The 18,306-nt window shown below is 26.7% G+C and overlaps 3 protein-coding genes across 4 annotated transcripts; 2 read left to right on the top strand and 1 right to left on the bottom strand.

Annotated features, from left to right (window-relative positions):
• The first annotated feature begins 307 nt into the window (after positions 1 to 307).
• On the top strand, positions 308 to 14,444 carry LOC122713764 (vacuolar protein sorting-associated protein 13B). 2 transcript variants are annotated; one of them, XM_043934508.1, is made up of 31 exons: positions 308 to 474; positions 569 to 746; positions 824 to 902; positions 1,001 to 1,176; positions 1,254 to 1,357; positions 1,426 to 1,675; positions 1,760 to 1,947; positions 2,072 to 2,281; positions 2,358 to 2,496; positions 2,562 to 2,679; positions 2,776 to 2,918; positions 2,999 to 3,171; positions 3,288 to 3,464; positions 3,524 to 3,812; positions 3,903 to 4,065; positions 4,128 to 4,512; positions 4,649 to 4,775; positions 4,843 to 5,010; positions 5,080 to 5,303; positions 5,460 to 5,676; positions 5,764 to 5,968; positions 6,039 to 6,216; positions 6,296 to 8,422; positions 8,495 to 8,590; positions 8,669 to 12,242; positions 12,321 to 12,725; positions 12,799 to 12,975; positions 13,052 to 13,222; positions 13,289 to 13,482; positions 13,560 to 13,898; positions 13,990 to 14,444. In XM_043934508.1, exons 1-31 carry the CDS (start codon positions 388 to 390, stop codon positions 14,218 to 14,220), a joined length of 11,292 nt encoding a protein of 3,763 aa, XP_043790443.1. In that variant the 5' UTR covers positions 308 to 387; the 3' UTR covers positions 14,221 to 14,444. The 2 variants fall into 2 exon arrangements, with proteins under 2 accessions (XP_043790443.1, XP_043790442.1); XM_043934507.1 differs by having other exon boundaries at positions 4,640 to 4,775.
• Positions 14,445 to 14,905: 461 nt separating this feature from the next.
• Positions 14,906 to 16,657, bottom strand: LOC122713754 (RING finger protein 37). Its single transcript, XM_043934492.1, has 2 exons — positions 15,883 to 16,657; positions 14,906 to 15,806 (listed from the first exon to the last, which is right to left on the bottom strand). Exons 1-2 carry the CDS (start codon positions 16,500 to 16,502, stop codon positions 14,972 to 14,974), a joined length of 1,455 nt encoding a protein of 484 aa, XP_043790427.1. The 5' UTR covers positions 16,503 to 16,657; the 3' UTR covers positions 14,906 to 14,971.
• On the top strand, positions 16,631 to 17,565 carry LOC122713755 (H/ACA ribonucleoprotein complex subunit 2-like protein). The gene is made up of 3 exons (XM_043934493.1): positions 16,631 to 16,930; positions 17,056 to 17,128; positions 17,218 to 17,565. The coding sequence occupies exons 1-3, from the start codon at positions 16,762 to 16,764 to the stop codon at positions 17,447 to 17,449; spliced, it is 474 nt and encodes a 157-aa protein (XP_043790428.1). The 5' UTR covers positions 16,631 to 16,761; the 3' UTR covers positions 17,450 to 17,565.
• Positions 17,566 to 18,306: the final 741 nt, after the last annotated feature.

Raw genomic sequence — 18,306 nt, 5'->3', positions numbered from 1 at the left:
ATATGTTTTTCAAAACGACTATTAATTCTATTCACCCCACTACATTTTCCTTTTAAAAATATTCGATTCAATTGCTTTAAAAATGAATATTATTAACAAATTTATGTATACATATTTATTTTAATTTTTATTCTTATTTATATCATATTAATGATTATACTTATAATTTTAATAATTTTATAATTTTCAGATAAACTTGTGTGCATTTTTAAATACTATAAATACTTTTTTCTTATCATTGTGCTTGTTATTTCTTCTATCAATATATTTATTATACATATTGAATGAATTAACAGATCAAAAAGAAATTAAAGTATTCTTTATTTATATGAATTTATTAAACTTATACAAGAGTATGTGGAATGTATTGAATTATTATCAATCACAATGTTTAAATTGGAATCGTATATAACACCAGTGATTCTCAGTTATGTTGAAAAATATGTGAAAAATTTTAAACCAGAACAATCTCAGGTATATTAAATATATATAATTGATTTTGCCAAAAAAAGTGTATATTTTTTTTTAATATATTATAATTAATATATTATTTCATTATGTATTTTAGGTCTCTTTATGGGGTGGTGATGCATCATTTCAAAATCTTGACTTACGACTGGAGGTTTTAGAAGAACAACTAAATCTTCCTTTTGTTTTTGTTAGTGGTCATATACATGAATTACTTATTCATGTTCCTTGGGTAAAAATTAATTCAGAACCAATTGTGATTACTATTAATACAATAGGTAAATATTAAATAATATGATTTAGATTTATAAAGTTAAATAAATATTTGAAAATAAAAATTTAATTTCTATTTTAGAATGCATTTTAAAATTAAAAGATGATAATAAAATGGAAACTAATCCTTCTTCCTTGCAAAAAAAACAAGAGATACCACAGTAAATAAATTATTTTTATTAAAATATATATTATGCATTATTCTTATGCAAAAATATATATTATACATTATTTTTATATGTTGTTATATAATTTATAGGGAAGAAGCTCCTCCTGGTTATATAAAAGGCATAGTAACAAAAGTTGTAAATAATATAACAATTAATTGTAATAATTTAATTCTAAAGTATGTGGAAGAAGATATTGTTCTTAGTGTCAATGTCAGATTCTTAAGTATGCAAACTGTTAATAACAAATGGGAACCAGCATTTACTGGTATATATCTTATTTTAAAAATAATCTTTCTAGCAATATTAAAATTATATTCATATATATAACAATATATTTTTCAGATGTTAATGGATATGAAGTTATGCTTAGAAAAGTTATTACTATTCAAGATCTAACATTATGTTTAGATAAAATGGATGCATCTGGAAAGATAGAAATATATCAGGTTACAATTGCAAATTTATATTTAATTTTTTTACAATATTATGCAAAAATAAAATATTTTTTATTTAGGATCCTGTCTTGTATCGATGTTCTGTTATTATACGTTTAATCATAAACTATCATAGTAATACTGCAAAAAGAGCTTCTATTACACGATTAGACCTTCATTGTCAAAAGATGGAATTTAGTATAACAGAACAACAAGTGCCAATGTTACTCAGATTAGCAGCATTGATAATGGTTTTACAAACAAAACAATTTCCATCTAATAAAGAAAAATCTTTAATTCCTATTGATGAAAGAGAAGATAGTGTACAAGGTATTTTATTTATAAAAAATTTCATTGCATCATATTTTTTCATTTTTTCATTTTCATATTCTATATTATTTAATGATTTTTTAGATGATACAGAACATGTGATAGGAACTACTACAGATACTACAGGATGGGGTGGATGGGCTTGGAATATGGTATCATCTTTATTACCTATCGATTGGGATAATGATTGGTCTACAGAACAACAAATGGCATACTCTGGACATACCATTCATTTAGGCATATATATACAAGATGCAACTTTAACTTTTAAGGTATCTATTTAAAATAAAATAAAAAATAATATAATATATAAATAGATTTTATTTTTCTTTCTTTTTTCTTTTTTTTTTTTATTTTTTTTTATTTTTATTTTTATTTTTTTTTTTTTTTACATAGACAGTCGAAAATGTTAAGGAACAATTGTTTTATAAATCTCGTAAACTTCGATATAAATCATTTTTGACATTGCGATTGAATGGCGTAGTAGTAGATACATTGCTTCAAGGAATTGCAATGACTAGTTTTCAAATTGGAATGGGTTTCATACGTGTATATCCGAGAGGAACATGTAGCTGTGGTCACCTTGAAGTAGTTGATGGAGCACAAGTAATATTTTATACTATAATTTTTAATTTATAAATATTTTTTATTTGAAGTATGACTAATAAACAATTTCGTTTAGCCACCTTTATATTTAGTAGCTGGAAAGTTTAATACTCGTTACTTAAAAGATTCATTATTTGATGATGATTCAGTGGAAAATAAAGGGAAAAAACGAGAGTATAAACAAGGAATATATTATCATTTACTTACAGTTTCAGGTAATCAAATTTTAAATCTATATTTATAATTTTGAATTTAAACATTTAGATTAAAACATTTCTAGAGGAGCGATTAATGGAACGATGTCCGGCGTTTTCTATGGACTACGTTCATTGCGTCGAATTGCCAGACGATATAACACCTGAAAAATTGGCAGAATTTGGATCTAATTTCGAATATAGGTAATTAGATTAAATAAATATTCTTAAAAGAAATTTATAATAATTTTAAAATTTTATAAAATTATAAAAATCTTAATTAATATACTTTTTTTTTAGTAATTTTCGCGAACGTAGAGTAATGAGATACGTTATAGGTGATTTAACTATTAGATTATGTTCAGGTGTTTTTCACCGTATCGAAACAATAAAACAAGCTGCCGCAAATTACGATTATAATCCATATCTCGTTACAAAATCAGGTATATTTATATTATTTGAATATATATATATTTATTTGAAAAAGTTATCTCTATAATATATATTATTTATAAATTATCAGATCCACTTGTAAACGAACTTCCTCCAGTTACATTGGAAGAATATGAAGCATTGCGAGAAAATGTATCTATGGTTGAAACAAAATTATTAATAGTTAAAGCTTCACTTCAACTACAATTAGCAGATCATTCTATTACAGGACTTCCAAGACAGAGAAAGATAATTGAAAGTCGAGTAAGTAGTAAATATTTAATATACATAGATATATTTAATATATATATATAGATATATAATGAATAATTTTTATTGTAATATTATTTATTCTTTTTTTTTTTACATTATTTTTCTAGACAACGCCATTAACACCTGCTCTAACAGACGATCCTTATATGAGTATTGAATGTGATGAAGTAATACTAACTATGCTCCAACCTTTATATCCATTTAGGCTTGCAGCTTGTGCATCCAAACAAACTGATATTCCGACTGAAATGTTTAATCAATGTCATAAGATTATTACATTACAGGTAATAGAAAAATTAATGCAATATATATCTTTTTTATGGTAATAATGCTTAATTAACAGGTCAATGGAGCCAGAAGTCAACTTTATTTAACAAAAAATTGCCATACATCGATAATAATGCCTTATTCTATTGAATGTAAAATTCAAAAATTACTATATCCACAGTATTGGAAAAATGGCGATTTAATACATGAAATATATGAAGCACATATTGACAGTATTACAATTACAGGAACAAAAGCAAAATTAATGGCTGCTATATCTATCTTAACTTCAATTTTGAATTCTAATGATATGACAAATCCTTTAATTTGTTCTTCTTTATTTATTGATGCCTGCCAAGAAACAAGTATGTGCTATTTTATAATAATCAAAAATATTTAATTTATGCTATATGTAATATCTAATATATAATATAATATCAAAAAAAAATTTTTAGACCCTGTATATCTGGAATTATTATTAGAAAACGTAAATTGTAAAAAATTATCATCTTTAATTACGATATCGAATGAATTAAGTATAAATTCAATAAAAATGTTTGCTCTTAATGAATCACAGCAAGCTTTTATATTTTCGGGACCAGAAAGTAACATTCACGGGTTGGTATACTTTAAATATATTAGCTAAATAAATACTATATTGATTCTTTTTTCATTTTTAGTGATGCAGCAAATAAAGCGCTATTAACTATTATAATGCAATTTCCATTAAATATTGATAAACAAACGCATCCACCTTTGATTTCACTTCAAATAGCAGATATCAGAGCTTCAGTTGATCCACTGCTTTTTAAATGGCTAGAATATCGTGTTACGTATTATAATTTGGGTACTTTATGTACGACGCGACCCGAAACACAACATTTTGAAGGTGCATCTTCTGATACTGGTACAAAGAAAAAAACATTTCCTAGTTTACACGAAAGTGTACATAGTTCTTCAGATAAAGAAAAACGAAAATCCGTCATAATCACAGAAAAATCAAAAACTTTACAAAATGATGAAATTGAAAAAAAACATGATTCTAAATCTGAAAATAAAGGACAGGTACATTACTTAATTATTTAACTAAATAATGACGCAGTTTCAAGTAATAAAAAATTTAATAATTACTATTTTTTTATTAATTATGTCTATAATCTTTTATTAGTTATAAAAAATTAATCTGTAATAGAACTTACAGAATTTGGGAATATTGGCCAGATTAGCAGAACTGTACCCATGGTGGTGTGGTCTTGTATTAAGTGGATGTGTTGGACATATTGTTATTTATATACCATCAATTACAATGAGTGGTATTGGTGCATATGGTAAGTATATATACTTTATAAATAATTTATTTGTAACTTTTTATAATATTGATATTCATTAATTTAGGAATAGAAGAAGCCAAAGACAGAGCATTAAAAAACGATAATAAATTACAAATATTAATAATAAAATTACCTTCTCTTCTTGTTCATTCGTCTAATATAAATTTCGAGTTACTTATACCTTATCTTCATGAATTACCAGTTAAATTGCCAAAATCAATGTGGACTAGTAGTAAGTAATAAAAAATATATTAAGAAACATATGTAAAATATTTTATTCTATTTTAATAATTTATTGTAGAATTACAAAGTTTTCCATGGACATTAAGTCTTGTTGACTTTCATTGTTATATGTTACAACAACAGACACAAAAAAATTTCATCAAAAAAGTTTCATTAAATGCTACAGTTGCTCTTACAACTAAGATTGCAACATCTCAATCTGGTGAAAATACATTAGCTGCTTTAGGTGTTTGTGTTCATATTGATAATTCTCCAATTATTGTTTCCATTTCTGAAGAACAGGTATTGTAATAAAATTATTGTATATAGATAATATATTATTGTATTATATTCAAGAAACATTTAAGACATTTTCTAAATATTATATTTAGAATATTTTAGATTATATTTTATTATATGTATTATATTATATAGTTATATGAATTATATTTTCTTTAGGTAGTTTTCATGAGTAAAATAATCTCAAATATTTTAAGCGCGTTAAGAACTACAACGAGTAATAATAAAAGTGTCATACATAGTAATCAAATAAATACCGAAACACAAGTTCTTCCGATCATATCTCAAACTCCATCTACACCAACACAATTATTATATCCTGAAGATACAACTACAAATTCAACTATTTCAACTTCAAAAGATGATAATACACAAGGTATAATATAATTAAATTATTTTCCATATATCCTCATATATGGAAAATATGTGTATAATATGCTTGCATCATATATATTTTTTATAGATACAGATGAATTAGTTTTGACAGCATGGATTCAATGGACTATAACAAAAATTGCGATTAAATTATATGTAACGGAAAAAGAGACTTTATCTTCATTAAAATTAGTGCTTGAATTAGAAGATATTATTACTTCTTTAGATATGCAACCTGTTTATTTTAAATTAAAAAATAAAATTACAACAGTCACAATATTTCATTATACAAGGTATATATTATCATTATATAGAATGATAATTTGTACAATTTTTTTAATAAGCATTAAAAATTTTTGATAGAGCACCAAATTCACCAACCTGGGACATTGGCGAATATGTAGGTGCGGTTCTTTGTGGAAGAGAGGATAGTTTAGAAAAAGGTGATGATTCTGGTTTTTTAAGTTTTACCCTTACTAGAGCAAAATCAGGAAATGTTCATACTCGATGGGGCACTTATAAACGGCACAAGAGTCAAAAGGTATTTATATATATAGATATATAGATATATAAGAACATTTAATATTTAAAACAATACTAATATTTAATTTATTTTAAAGTTTCAGAAAGATATAATAACAGAAACAACTTTATCTTCTAATAGTTATATTTCTGAAATAGTTATTAAAGTGCAAATGGTAGACATAATTTTACCACTTACTATTGTTAATAAATATATGCAATTAGTAAAACCTTTTACATGTTTTTACGAATCCATTGAGAAAGACGTAATTGAAAGTTCTGAACAAAGTGTCACAACACATTTAAACAGCATTACTAGTCTTGATAATGAAATTTTACCATTAATATACCTGGACTTTAAAGGACTTAGATTGATGCTACCAGTTTCAAATATTACAAAAATTAAGCCACAACATGATCTATTAATGATTCAATTGGATGGAATTCGTATTACACCACATGCAGAAAATCCAATTTGTAGAACACCTTTAAGATTAGATATATATCAACTTGCAGCTCAAGCAAATATTTTAAGTATACCAGGTTCTGCAGTAGAAGATCGACAATATCAAATTAATATAAAAAATATATGTGCTCACACAACTACTTGGAAGAATTATCAAATGACTATAAACAAGAAAATGTCTCAATCATATTTGTATACCATGAATGAAAATCCTGCATTAGAATGGAATAAACTTGGACATGGAAGTAGTTTAGAACGCCAATTTTCTACACTTCCGCTATTATCAAAATTTGATTTGTGTTTGATCATTGCTCCACCCGTGCTATTTAAACCAGATATTATAGTATGTGGAAGTGCAATTGAAGTGAATTGTATCACAGATATTGAATTAACAATAAATTTAGATCAGATTCAACTGATTTCGATCTTAAATAATGAATTAAAAAATGTATTATCAGGAAATTTTGAACGAGATAAAATCACTACAACTACATATATTAACATACCACAGAAACCTCTTTCAACAATAGGAAATATTAAACAAATTACTTGGATAAAACAATCTTCTGATGATATAGATATTGATGTCACCAAGGATAGCGGTATAGATTTTGAAACATCTAGTGTGAATTCCACAATTGTTAGCAAACCAATATCTTCAAATACTTCAATCCTTTTACCATTTGAATTTCTTGTGAACTGTGGAAAAATAACTTTTGTTCTTTATGATATTCATCAAGCAGTCACAGAATATGAAGTTGATATAAATGAAGTTGAAGAGGATGAAGGAGAAAGTCAAAAACAACCGCTCTTTTACATAATGATTAATCAGCCGAACATTTATTTTTCACAACAACATCCATCGCAAAAAATACAAATATCTTGTTTTGATATAACAATGGCGCTTGGAGATAAGGATAATCAAGAATTAATTTCAATACCAACGGAAAAAGATTTCAAAGTTTTTATGATCGAAACGAAAAATGGCGATTTACATCCAGATACAGGCATTCCTCCATCTTTTATAACAATGAAATATGAAAAAACCATAACAAAAAATCCACAATATTTTATAGATATGGGTAGACCTACAAAAATTTATTTTTCTTTATCCAGACTAAATCAGATATACATTATAAAAAATAAAATACAGTCACGTTTTATCAAGCAATATGAAACAAAATTATTAGAGCAATATGATGATATTAAAACATCTTCAATAACAAAATCAAAAAAGTTAAATTGGCCTGATTTGAATATATGTACAAAACAAATTGTATTATCGCTTAAAACTGATTCCGGTGCCGAAATAATAACCAGTTTAGCTTCATTATCCGGAAATATTTCATCTCTTCTTAGACCTGACAGAATATATTCCAACACATCTGTAGATTCTCTTATCATATCAGTAATTTTGAATAGTAACATAAAAGTGCTTTTAAATCCATGGTGTTGTAATATTACAATATGCTTACTTTGGGAAACTTGGTTAAACATTGATTCTATTCCTCAAATACAAATACAAGCAGATAGTGATAGCCTTTATTTAGATTTTGGACCAGAACAAATAAAAATTATTAAAAATGTTATGGAAGATTGTCAATTATTATTACATGAACTAACAAGATCACCTAAAAAATTCAAAAATAATGAAAAGCAAATTGTTCTTTCGAGTGAACAACATTATAAAGACGATCTCAAAGCAGGCGCATTCCAATTTGTAAACGGAAATGCAGATGAATTACCTTTTCCATATCAAGTAAGTTTATAAAATATAATATTTTTTCAATAGCAACTTTAAAAAAGTTTAAATAATTATTTAATTCATCAGGTTATATTTTTCACTTATCCTCAACAATCAATGGCTTGGAGGTATCCTCAACCAAGAACATTAACTAAAATACATGTATCTCCAGTTCCATTTGAAGTAAGTAAAATATTTTTCTTAGAAAATTATATATCAAAACATCTTTTAATTTTATAACAATTTTTCTTTATTTTTTAGACATTAGATTCTGATATTGGATATGTTGATAAAGTACTTTGTGCTCTCGAATATTGGAGTGACAGTCATATGTCTTATCAGCGATATGCCGATTTTTACTTATCAGAAACAGATTCCTATCGCTTAGAACTTCCTGAAAAATCCCCAGCAAGAGCAGTAGCTTGTATATGGCGTGTAGTTTTACTACCAAATAATAATCGACCTCTTACCAAAACTATAATCTCAGCTCGCGTTCTTGCAGCTTGTTTACGAATTGATTCATATTTCAATTCTTCAATTATACCTAATATACAAGCTGCGCTTAATATTGGCACTATTCATGTATCCATGTATAATCATGTTAGTACAATTATGTACAATAATTTACAGGCTCCATTAAAAAATTATAGTTTGAAAGGTACAATTCCCGAAATTCAGTGTTTTATGACTTTGGAACATAAAGGAGCTATTCTTGTATTTAATAGATGGATAGACGGTTCAATTCTGATTGATATTAGTGGTACATTTGGAGTACATATACTGGATTATGGTCACTTAACTATGCAAGAAATATTAGATCCTCTAGAAGCGAGATTTCAATTATCTCTATCAGATAAAACAGATATATCTTTCATATGTAGTCCATTTGCATTGAAATTGAGTCCAACAATAGCTCATACTCTTGTAGTTTCAATGCATTTATGGTATGCATCCTTAGAAGAAGAAACCAAGATCACGATTCTATTCACACGTTACGTGATTGCTAACGATAGCAATATGTCTATCCTTTTTGGCCAAAGTGGAGCAGGAGATAATATATTATTGGAGAGTAGACAATGTATCTTTTATTCATGGCGAAATATTGGCAACAAAATGTTACGAATAGGTATAGAAGAAAATATTTGGTTATGGAGTAAACCATTTTCTGTCGGTGCAGATGGAATTCAAGCAATCGAATTTAATAATTCTATTATGAAAACAGCAGTATTTGTAAGCGTTACGTCACTCTCAGCTACACAGAAACTTGTAACATTTTCTGGTCAACTTATAATTTCAAATCAATTAATTGATAACTTTGAAATGAAATTAGTTAAATATGAAACTGAAATTGGATCAAAAGTGACTGTATTAAAAGATGTATATCCCATTCTTGGTAAAACTCGACCACCATCTGTTATACTTGATGGAAATAAAAAAATGGCAATACGTCTACGATTCACGAATGTACCAAATTTATCTTGGACTGGTGATATTCCTCTTCAACCTAACGCTAAATGGGGACAACCATGGCTTGTTAAAGTTCCATTACAAGAACGAGGACAATTTTTAAGTATTTGGGTACGAATAATAACGCAAATAATTCAGGATAAAACAAAAGTACTAGCTGTACTTAGTCCACTCTACATGATTCGTTCACATTTACCAGTACCAGCTAGAGTACAAATGGATACACCTTCATTGAAAATATCTTTAAGCACAATGGTAAATGGTCGAGGTGAAAAACAGCAATTATATTGTCCTGGAACATTTGAACATTTTCATCAATTAACATTTCAATTAGAAACCGGAGTTTCTACATCTAATCCATATGTACCATTATCATATAGCTCTGTGGATCAAAGAAAATTCTTTAAAAGACCTGAAATTGAAAATATTGACAGCATTTTACAAGAACTTGAGAATCAAAAAGATGAACTTCAATGGCCTTTCCAAGGAGACGAGGTCGAAGAATGGGTATCTGCTGAACAACCCCAAACACATGTACAGGTGAAATATCAAGATGCTGGATTAATTTCAAGTACTTTATTATTAGAATTACAGCCTTGGTGTTTTATGTTAAATTCCATGGGATGCCATTTGTCTCTTGTATCAGAAGACATTGAACTTTGTCAAATTCCTCACTATGGAATTGTAACGCCACCAAAATTAGAAGGTACATTCCATTTATGCGTTGGTATCTGTGATACATTTTATACATCCCAGGCCTTACAATTAGCTCGACTTGATTGGAGTCAAAATTTTTACATGCCACGAATCGGTGGACTCATTCCTGTTGAGGGAAACATTAAATCATGCGTCGATTGCGGTTCGAGTGTTTCGATCATGAGTATCAACTCGAGTATGCATGAGGATATGCGACTTGTACGTATAACAAGTAGTCATGTTATTAGTAACTTAACATCCCAAGAATTATGCATTGCAACATTAGCAGTACATGAAGATACAACTAGACTTGAATTACCTAATGATCTTACTCCTTATAGTCTTAATATTTCACCATCTGAAGATCAGAAACAAGGTATTCCAATTACGCAATGGTATACATTATACATGGAAGATATTATAGAGCCTCTTGTACTTTATATATCTTTGAGTGTAGGACATAAATGGTCTTGTCCAATTCGAGTCGACCAAGGTATGAGTCGTAAATGCATTGCCATTCCAAATGGTTCTACTACTATACCAGTAGTCATTACAATACAAGAAGACAAAGGCACAACATACATAATGATACATGTAGATTATCATCCTCAACTATTTATTGAAAATACCTGTGCTTTTAAAATTCTAGTAGGTCAAGCTAATGAAACAGGAGATGGAATAATAACAGATACTTTTCACTTTACATGGATTTGTGAAATAGAAAGTAATGCAACAAGCCATTATTCTACTCCTTCTAATAGTAGTAGATTACCTGATGTACCTATTATTAATACATCGAATATACTATTGTTTTCCGCTGTGACAAATAGTCATAATGATAAGATAATAAGAAGTAAAGAACTACGATGGTCAAGAGGTATAAATTTATCCGCTATATCAAATACATCAGTGGATCAGTATGTACGGCTACCATCTTATGGAGACGTGAAATTGATTATGCAGAATCGTTGTTATACTACTTATATTAATATTGTTCCAATATCTCAAGTAGAAGTTTCTGCAAGAGATATTAGAAGTCGACTTTTACGAAAAGAAAATGATATGAAAGATACAGAAATGATACGTGATAAATTTTCTAGCGATCCAGATGATGAAAAAACAATTATAAATGTTCAAAGTTCTGAAAGTTCAACTTCAGTAACAACTTTCTTCTCAGCTCAAGATGATTCTATCGTTGCAGAAACTAAAAATGCTTCGCAGATAAATTTACGACAATTAATAACGGATATAGAAAATGTGAAAATCAATACGAATGATGATACAAAAGATATTGATGAAAATATTTCTAAAGAAGGTTCAGCGACTATTTGTCTTCGTGGCGTTACTATCATTATTATGCATGATATGAATGAAAATGCTCAAAGAATTGAAGTAGCCAGCTTATCTATGATTGATGTCATTGTTGCCATTAATGCAAGATCTAGAATTATAAATATACGTGCCTTTGTAGGCGATTTACAATTAGATAATCAGTTATTTGATCAAGGAGGTTTTGATTTTCCAGTAGTATTAATTAGCCAAAGTCCGCTTGTAATGAAAGAAACAACATTTTACACAAATAGTTGTTTAATAAATAAAATAGAACAAATAAAAGAAAATTCATTAATTGCGATTGATTATGTATTAGAAAATTGTCAAGGACAATTAAGAGGTATTTAATATTTTTATAATTTCTTTAAATTTCTTTAAATATTTTATATAAATTTTTTTATCTTGATAATTTTTTCAGCATCAAAAGATCTTCATATAAAAATTGCACCAATTAGTGCTTACATTGAAGATACATATATAACTCAATTATTAAATTATGCAACTTCAATGATACCATTTCGAGTTTTTGAATCAGATGACATGAAAAAAACAAGAATGTTAGTTTCAACTATTGGAGTATATATTCCCGATTATATAATGGTTGATGCAAAAATATTAAGTAGTCCATTAAGATTACAAAATTTAAAAATAGAACCTATATCAATCTTATTAAGTGTACATACTTCTATACATTTATATTTGGCTTTAGATCATTCTCCTTTGTATTTTAGTAATTTTGAAAAAAAAAATATTTTAACTACATCTTATAGACTTGGCAATGCAATTACAATGCATTATTTATCTGGTGCTATATTTGGGGCAGGTATGAAAATTATATTATATATCTAAATTTTTTTTTATATTAAATTTTACGTTTTAAAATATTTGTACTTTAGGTTGGGTAGTAGGATCTTTAGAAATATTAGGTTCACCTGGTAGTTTAGCACAAGCTCTTGGTTCAGGACTTCGAGATTTTATTTCTCTTCCATTTCAAGGTTTGTTACAAGGACCATGGGGTTTTATTGTTGGAATAACACATGGTTCAGCTAGCTTAATGAGACATGTTACAGCAGGTATTAATATATTAACATACGAACATGATAATTATAAAGCTTATTTATATTTTTATGTTTAATTTATTTTATATAGGTACATTAAACTCCGTAACGAAATTAGCATCTAGCGTAGCACGAAATTTGGATCGTTTAACACTCGATGAAGAACATCTTCAAAGGCAAGAAGAATCCCGTAGAATGCGTCCTCAAGGAATGGCGCAAGGATTATATCAAGGCTTGACAGGATTTGGAATGAGTCTTCTCGGTACTTAAATATATTTTTTTTTAATTTATTACTTTATATTAACAAAACTTTTCTTTATCTATTTAGCTGCAGTTGCGGGTTTGGCTCATCATCCTTTACAGCAAGTTTGGTCCGGAGAAATAACTACTAAAAGTCTCGTGACTGGTGTTGGACTTGGACTTGTTGGAGTAGTTACTAAACCTTTAAGTGGAGCTGCAGAATTATTAGCGTTGACAGGACAAGGTTTACTTCAAGGAGCTGGTTGGAATTCTTTGCCTTCAGTAAATAACTCGTCCTTAATGAAATTTATTTTAAATATATTTAATAAAATTACTTAAAAATAAATACATTTTTATAGCCTCGACAACGTCCAGTGGTTCAATATACATCGGGCAATAATAATGCAACTATTAGATATGCTTGGTGGTTATTACCTTTACTTGAAAATAATCATGGAAATATCTTGCATGTTACTAATGCAGATTACTTAATCCAGCAAGGCACTAGTCGTCCTATAACGTTAGTTCTAACACGACATGCGTTGTTAATAGTTAACACGGCTGAAGATAATGTAGAACGAATATTTTTATTAAAAGATTTAACGAGTGCCGATCATCATTTGGAATCGACGATATGTTTATATTGTTCTCCTGAAATGATACAAACTAACAGAGCTATATCTCCAGCACCATATGAAGTATAATATATATTTTACGATTTTTTTATTAAATGTAATTAAATATAATATATATATATAATATAATTTTTAATAATATTTCTGTTGATAGATGGATCGTGAAATGCGAGCACGAGTAGCGGAATATGTACGAACTAGTAGTACTGGTTTAGCTAGTGTTTCTACAAATAGTGATGTACAATCTGATATTTTTGAGAACACTACTCCTAATTCTGATCGTACACTCACATTTTATGTTTCCCCAGATTCGCGTAATTATTTATTATCGCTATTTAACATCGCCAAACGACAAAGTCAAGGTAGTGGATTTACAGTGTTATAATGAATAAGTAGAATGTATTAGATTATTTTCTTGTATTCAAAAGTAGAAACAGTGATTAACGCTCTGCTTCTAAAAAATGAAAAGTGATAAAATAGTATTATCTGATTTAAAAATTATTTTTAAATGTGATGTGCAAAAAAAGTTCGAATTACACAATATACATGTGTACATATTTAGAGCAACATTTTTGATTTTATTTTAAGTAATAAATTTAAATTTTTGGATTTTATTTCATCTTATAATATATTGCACAGAATAATACTATGCACAATTTAAAGAAATGTTCTTATATAAAAAAAAAAATGCTTTTTCAATTTTTATATAAAAATTTATGATTAAAAATGATTAAAAAAACTCTTTTCACAAATCTTGTTGTAAAATTTAATAAATAATATATATAATGTACATATCATAAAAAAATCATGAAAGTATGTTTGCAAATTTAAGTATGTGATCAATGCATTTTATTAATATAATATATATTACATTCTGTGCAAATATTTCATGCAACATTTGTAACAAAACATATGATAAAGGACAAATTTTTTGTGACTTAAAAATATCTATATGTAATGTATTATCATTTATTTAATATTTGATATGTATGAATTGAAAATAGAATGCAATAAAATATAAAAAATTTTATATATTTAGTCAAAATAATTATTATATTTTATTTACAATATTGAATATAAAATATTCATAATTAATAATCCAACAATATAAATAATATATAATAATAGAAAATAATTTAATCGTAAATCCGTTGTATCTCATTATTTTTATAAGGTATGCCACAAGATATACACTTATTATTTCCAATAGATGTTAGGATTTTTCTACATAAAACATGCTTGCATGGAAGTTGATAAAAAATGCCATTAGGACAACAGGAACAATTAGTTAACTTTGAATCATTCTTTGGAATGTTATTAAAACGTTTTAAATTAGGTACTGATATATTAATATCAAAATGTATTTCATTATTAAAATTTAAATCATCTGTATCAGTACAATTATTTTTTGTTTCATTTTCTGTGTCTATAGACACAGGTACATAAGAATTGGCAGTAATTTTTTTCTTTACTAATTTATTAATTGAACTAGAAAGAGTTCGTTTCTGAGATATTACAACTGGTAATTTATGACAGAGTTTATTATTTGTTTGTGTAATAGAACAATGCAATTTTGGTTTTATATTATTTGAACTTTTAATTATATTTCTTTTTAATAAATACTGAGGAACTTCTGCTATTTTTTTATCTGTTATATTTGAAGATATTGCGCGACCTAATACTCTTGGCAATTTTTTAATTTCTTCTACATTACTATTTTCAAGTAAAAATTTATCTATCCGTATTTTTAAAGCACTTGCTATAACAGGTTTACGATTTTCGCTAAATGGTAAACCAGTAAAAGGATCTGTTAATCTTCTTCCCCATATTGCTTCATTTTCTTCATGTTTCAATAATGTACTCTGGTCAATTATTTTTCCACTTGGTAATAGAATTGGTTGTGTCATTATTTCATAAGTAATAGCATCTAAGAAACATTCTGGAACTTGTAAATTTGATTCCAATGTTTCTCTAAAACAATATATGCATAAATAGAATTAATAAATCTTATATCAGTACATATATTAAAAAATAATTTCATATTTACTTGTTATCTGTAATAACAAATGAATCTTTATTCTCAGATGTTTGTATAGATTCAACTAAACAAGATTGTTGTTTGAACCACAGAGTAGAAATATTGGCTATTATGTCTTTTCCACAACGTGGTGATACTGTTCCCCATACTTCAATCTTACCTAATGCAGGTACTGAATTCTTTGTTTTACATATACATATTCTTAAACTATTTATATATGTTGTTAAGTAGCGCAGAGAAGGTTTTATATAAAGTTTTAAAAAATTTGGTGGAGCAGAAATTGTTTCATGCTTAATATTTGATGGACAGAATAATAATCCAGTATTTATGGAATCCAAAAATCCAGTAGCTAATAAAGCATAAGGCACACTAGTATCATTACTAGTTTTGGCATATAATTGAAAACCTGATGACTTTTGAGAACCAACTTGTGGCCAAATTAAAATATGATTGATACATACATTACATAAAAAAGTAATATCAATATTTATAGGAGGCTTGATACAAGCATATGCTAAAAATCCTTTATCAGAATTAGTTATTAAATTAGTAACTTCATATCCTTCTGTATTGATAGTATCACTATGAATTTCTGGTCTTAAACGAGGATCACAAAAGTTGAAAAGCATTTCTTCGCTTTAGAAGCACATACAATGACATTTTTTAAAAAAAATTGCAATTTTTAATCATTTTACAAGAAATTTTCCTTCTCTTTTGAAAAATCTATTTTATATAACCTATTTACTTTTCTGTCACACTCACACTATAGTTTCAGATTAGGTTAGTATTGGTATTGAAATGCGTCCAATCTTTTGAATGAGATGTGAAAGCACGTGGACAAAGTAAGATAAATTTTTTAACTAAAAATAATTATTATTGTTGTAATAAATGGAATCAGTAACAATAAAAATGGAAGTTGACGATAGCATGAAAGAAGCAGATAGTGGTGATGTTATAGAAATTAGTTATGAAGAAAAACTCAAATATACAAATCCTATAGCTAAACCTATGGCTTCAAAGAAATTAACCAAAAAAATTTATAAATGTATTAAAAAAGGTGAGCTTTTTAAATCCTGAAGTTTATATAAAATTTTAATGTAATATAAAATAATTTCTTTAAAATTTCTTAGTTAACATATTTATTTTGATATTTTTTTTTAATTTGCAACATAACCATTTCAGCTTCAAAACATAAATCTTATCTTCGAAATGGTTTAAAAGATGTTCAAAAACATCTTCGGAAAGGAGAAAAAGGGTAATGTATTTTTACTTATAAATACATATTAAAATTTTGTTATAATTAAAATATTATTAATATAAAAACACTTTGTGTATTTTTAATAGATTGGTAGTATTTGCTGGAGATGTTTTTCCAATAGAAATTATGTGTCATTTACCAATTGTATGTGAAGATAAGAACATTCCATATTGTTACACACCTTCGAGACAAGATATTGGTACTGCTATGGGAGTGAAAAGAGGTAGTCTTATGGTACTTATTAAAGAGCATGAAGAATATAAAGATCTTTATGAAGAAATTAAGTCAAACATGGTAACATTATCAATGCCATTATAAGCATATGTGCAATCTTTTGCATTTTATTCATTTTGTAAATAGAATATTACAATACGAATTTTTTTTCAAAAGTTTTTTATCAGATATTATATCTTATTTTATAAACATCTTTCAATATAAACAAATATATCAAACAAAAATTTATCGTATAAATTATTATAATATAATCATTTTGATATATAACAAATATTTTAACATAAATTACTATAAAATAATATGTAATGAATCTAAAAAAAGAAAAAAAATAAAATAGAATTTTTTTATCTTAATCTAATATTTTTTTTGTTTAAAGATTATAAGTTATATTTTTATCTTCTTTTTATAATAAAAAAAGTTTATAAAATTTGTGTTAGAAATTAATTGCAAGTATTTTTTGATATTAAAATGAAAATAATATATATTGTTCAAAATGTATGAAATTGATTTTCAAACACAATTTTTAAAAATATCAATTTTAGTTAAAAATTAAATTTATTTATCACCTCTCTCTGTTTCTGTGCATTTGAAAATAGAATATTAAAATTTAGCTTAAGATAAAAATCATATTTTTCAAAGCGGTATGCATATATACGTATATACAGCTTTACTTCTTATTCTTAAGTGAATAAAATTAAATTTGACATAAATGTCATTATTTCGATTAACGATCATCGAGATATCCGAAAATCAATATGGATTGTCAGTTGAGACCTCCAAACAATCGGTTTTCTATTATTTTTGTTTTCATTATGATTCTCAAGATATCTTTGAATGTTATGTCTAAAGATAATTATAAAATTTGAAATTTATTAAATAGTGTTTGTTCGATAATACTATTCATTTGCTGTCTGTCATATATTTATTTTGTGTCCAATTAT

The sequence above is a fragment of the Apis laboriosa genome, unplaced genomic scaffold (genome assembly GCF_014066325.1).
Source record: "Apis laboriosa isolate Shangri-la unplaced genomic scaffold, ASM1406632v1 scaffold26_cov146, whole genome shotgun sequence".
Lineage (NCBI taxonomy): Eukaryota > Metazoa > Arthropoda > Insecta > Hymenoptera > Apidae > Apis > Apis laboriosa.
This window is presented reverse-complemented; position numbering and strand designations above follow the sequence as displayed.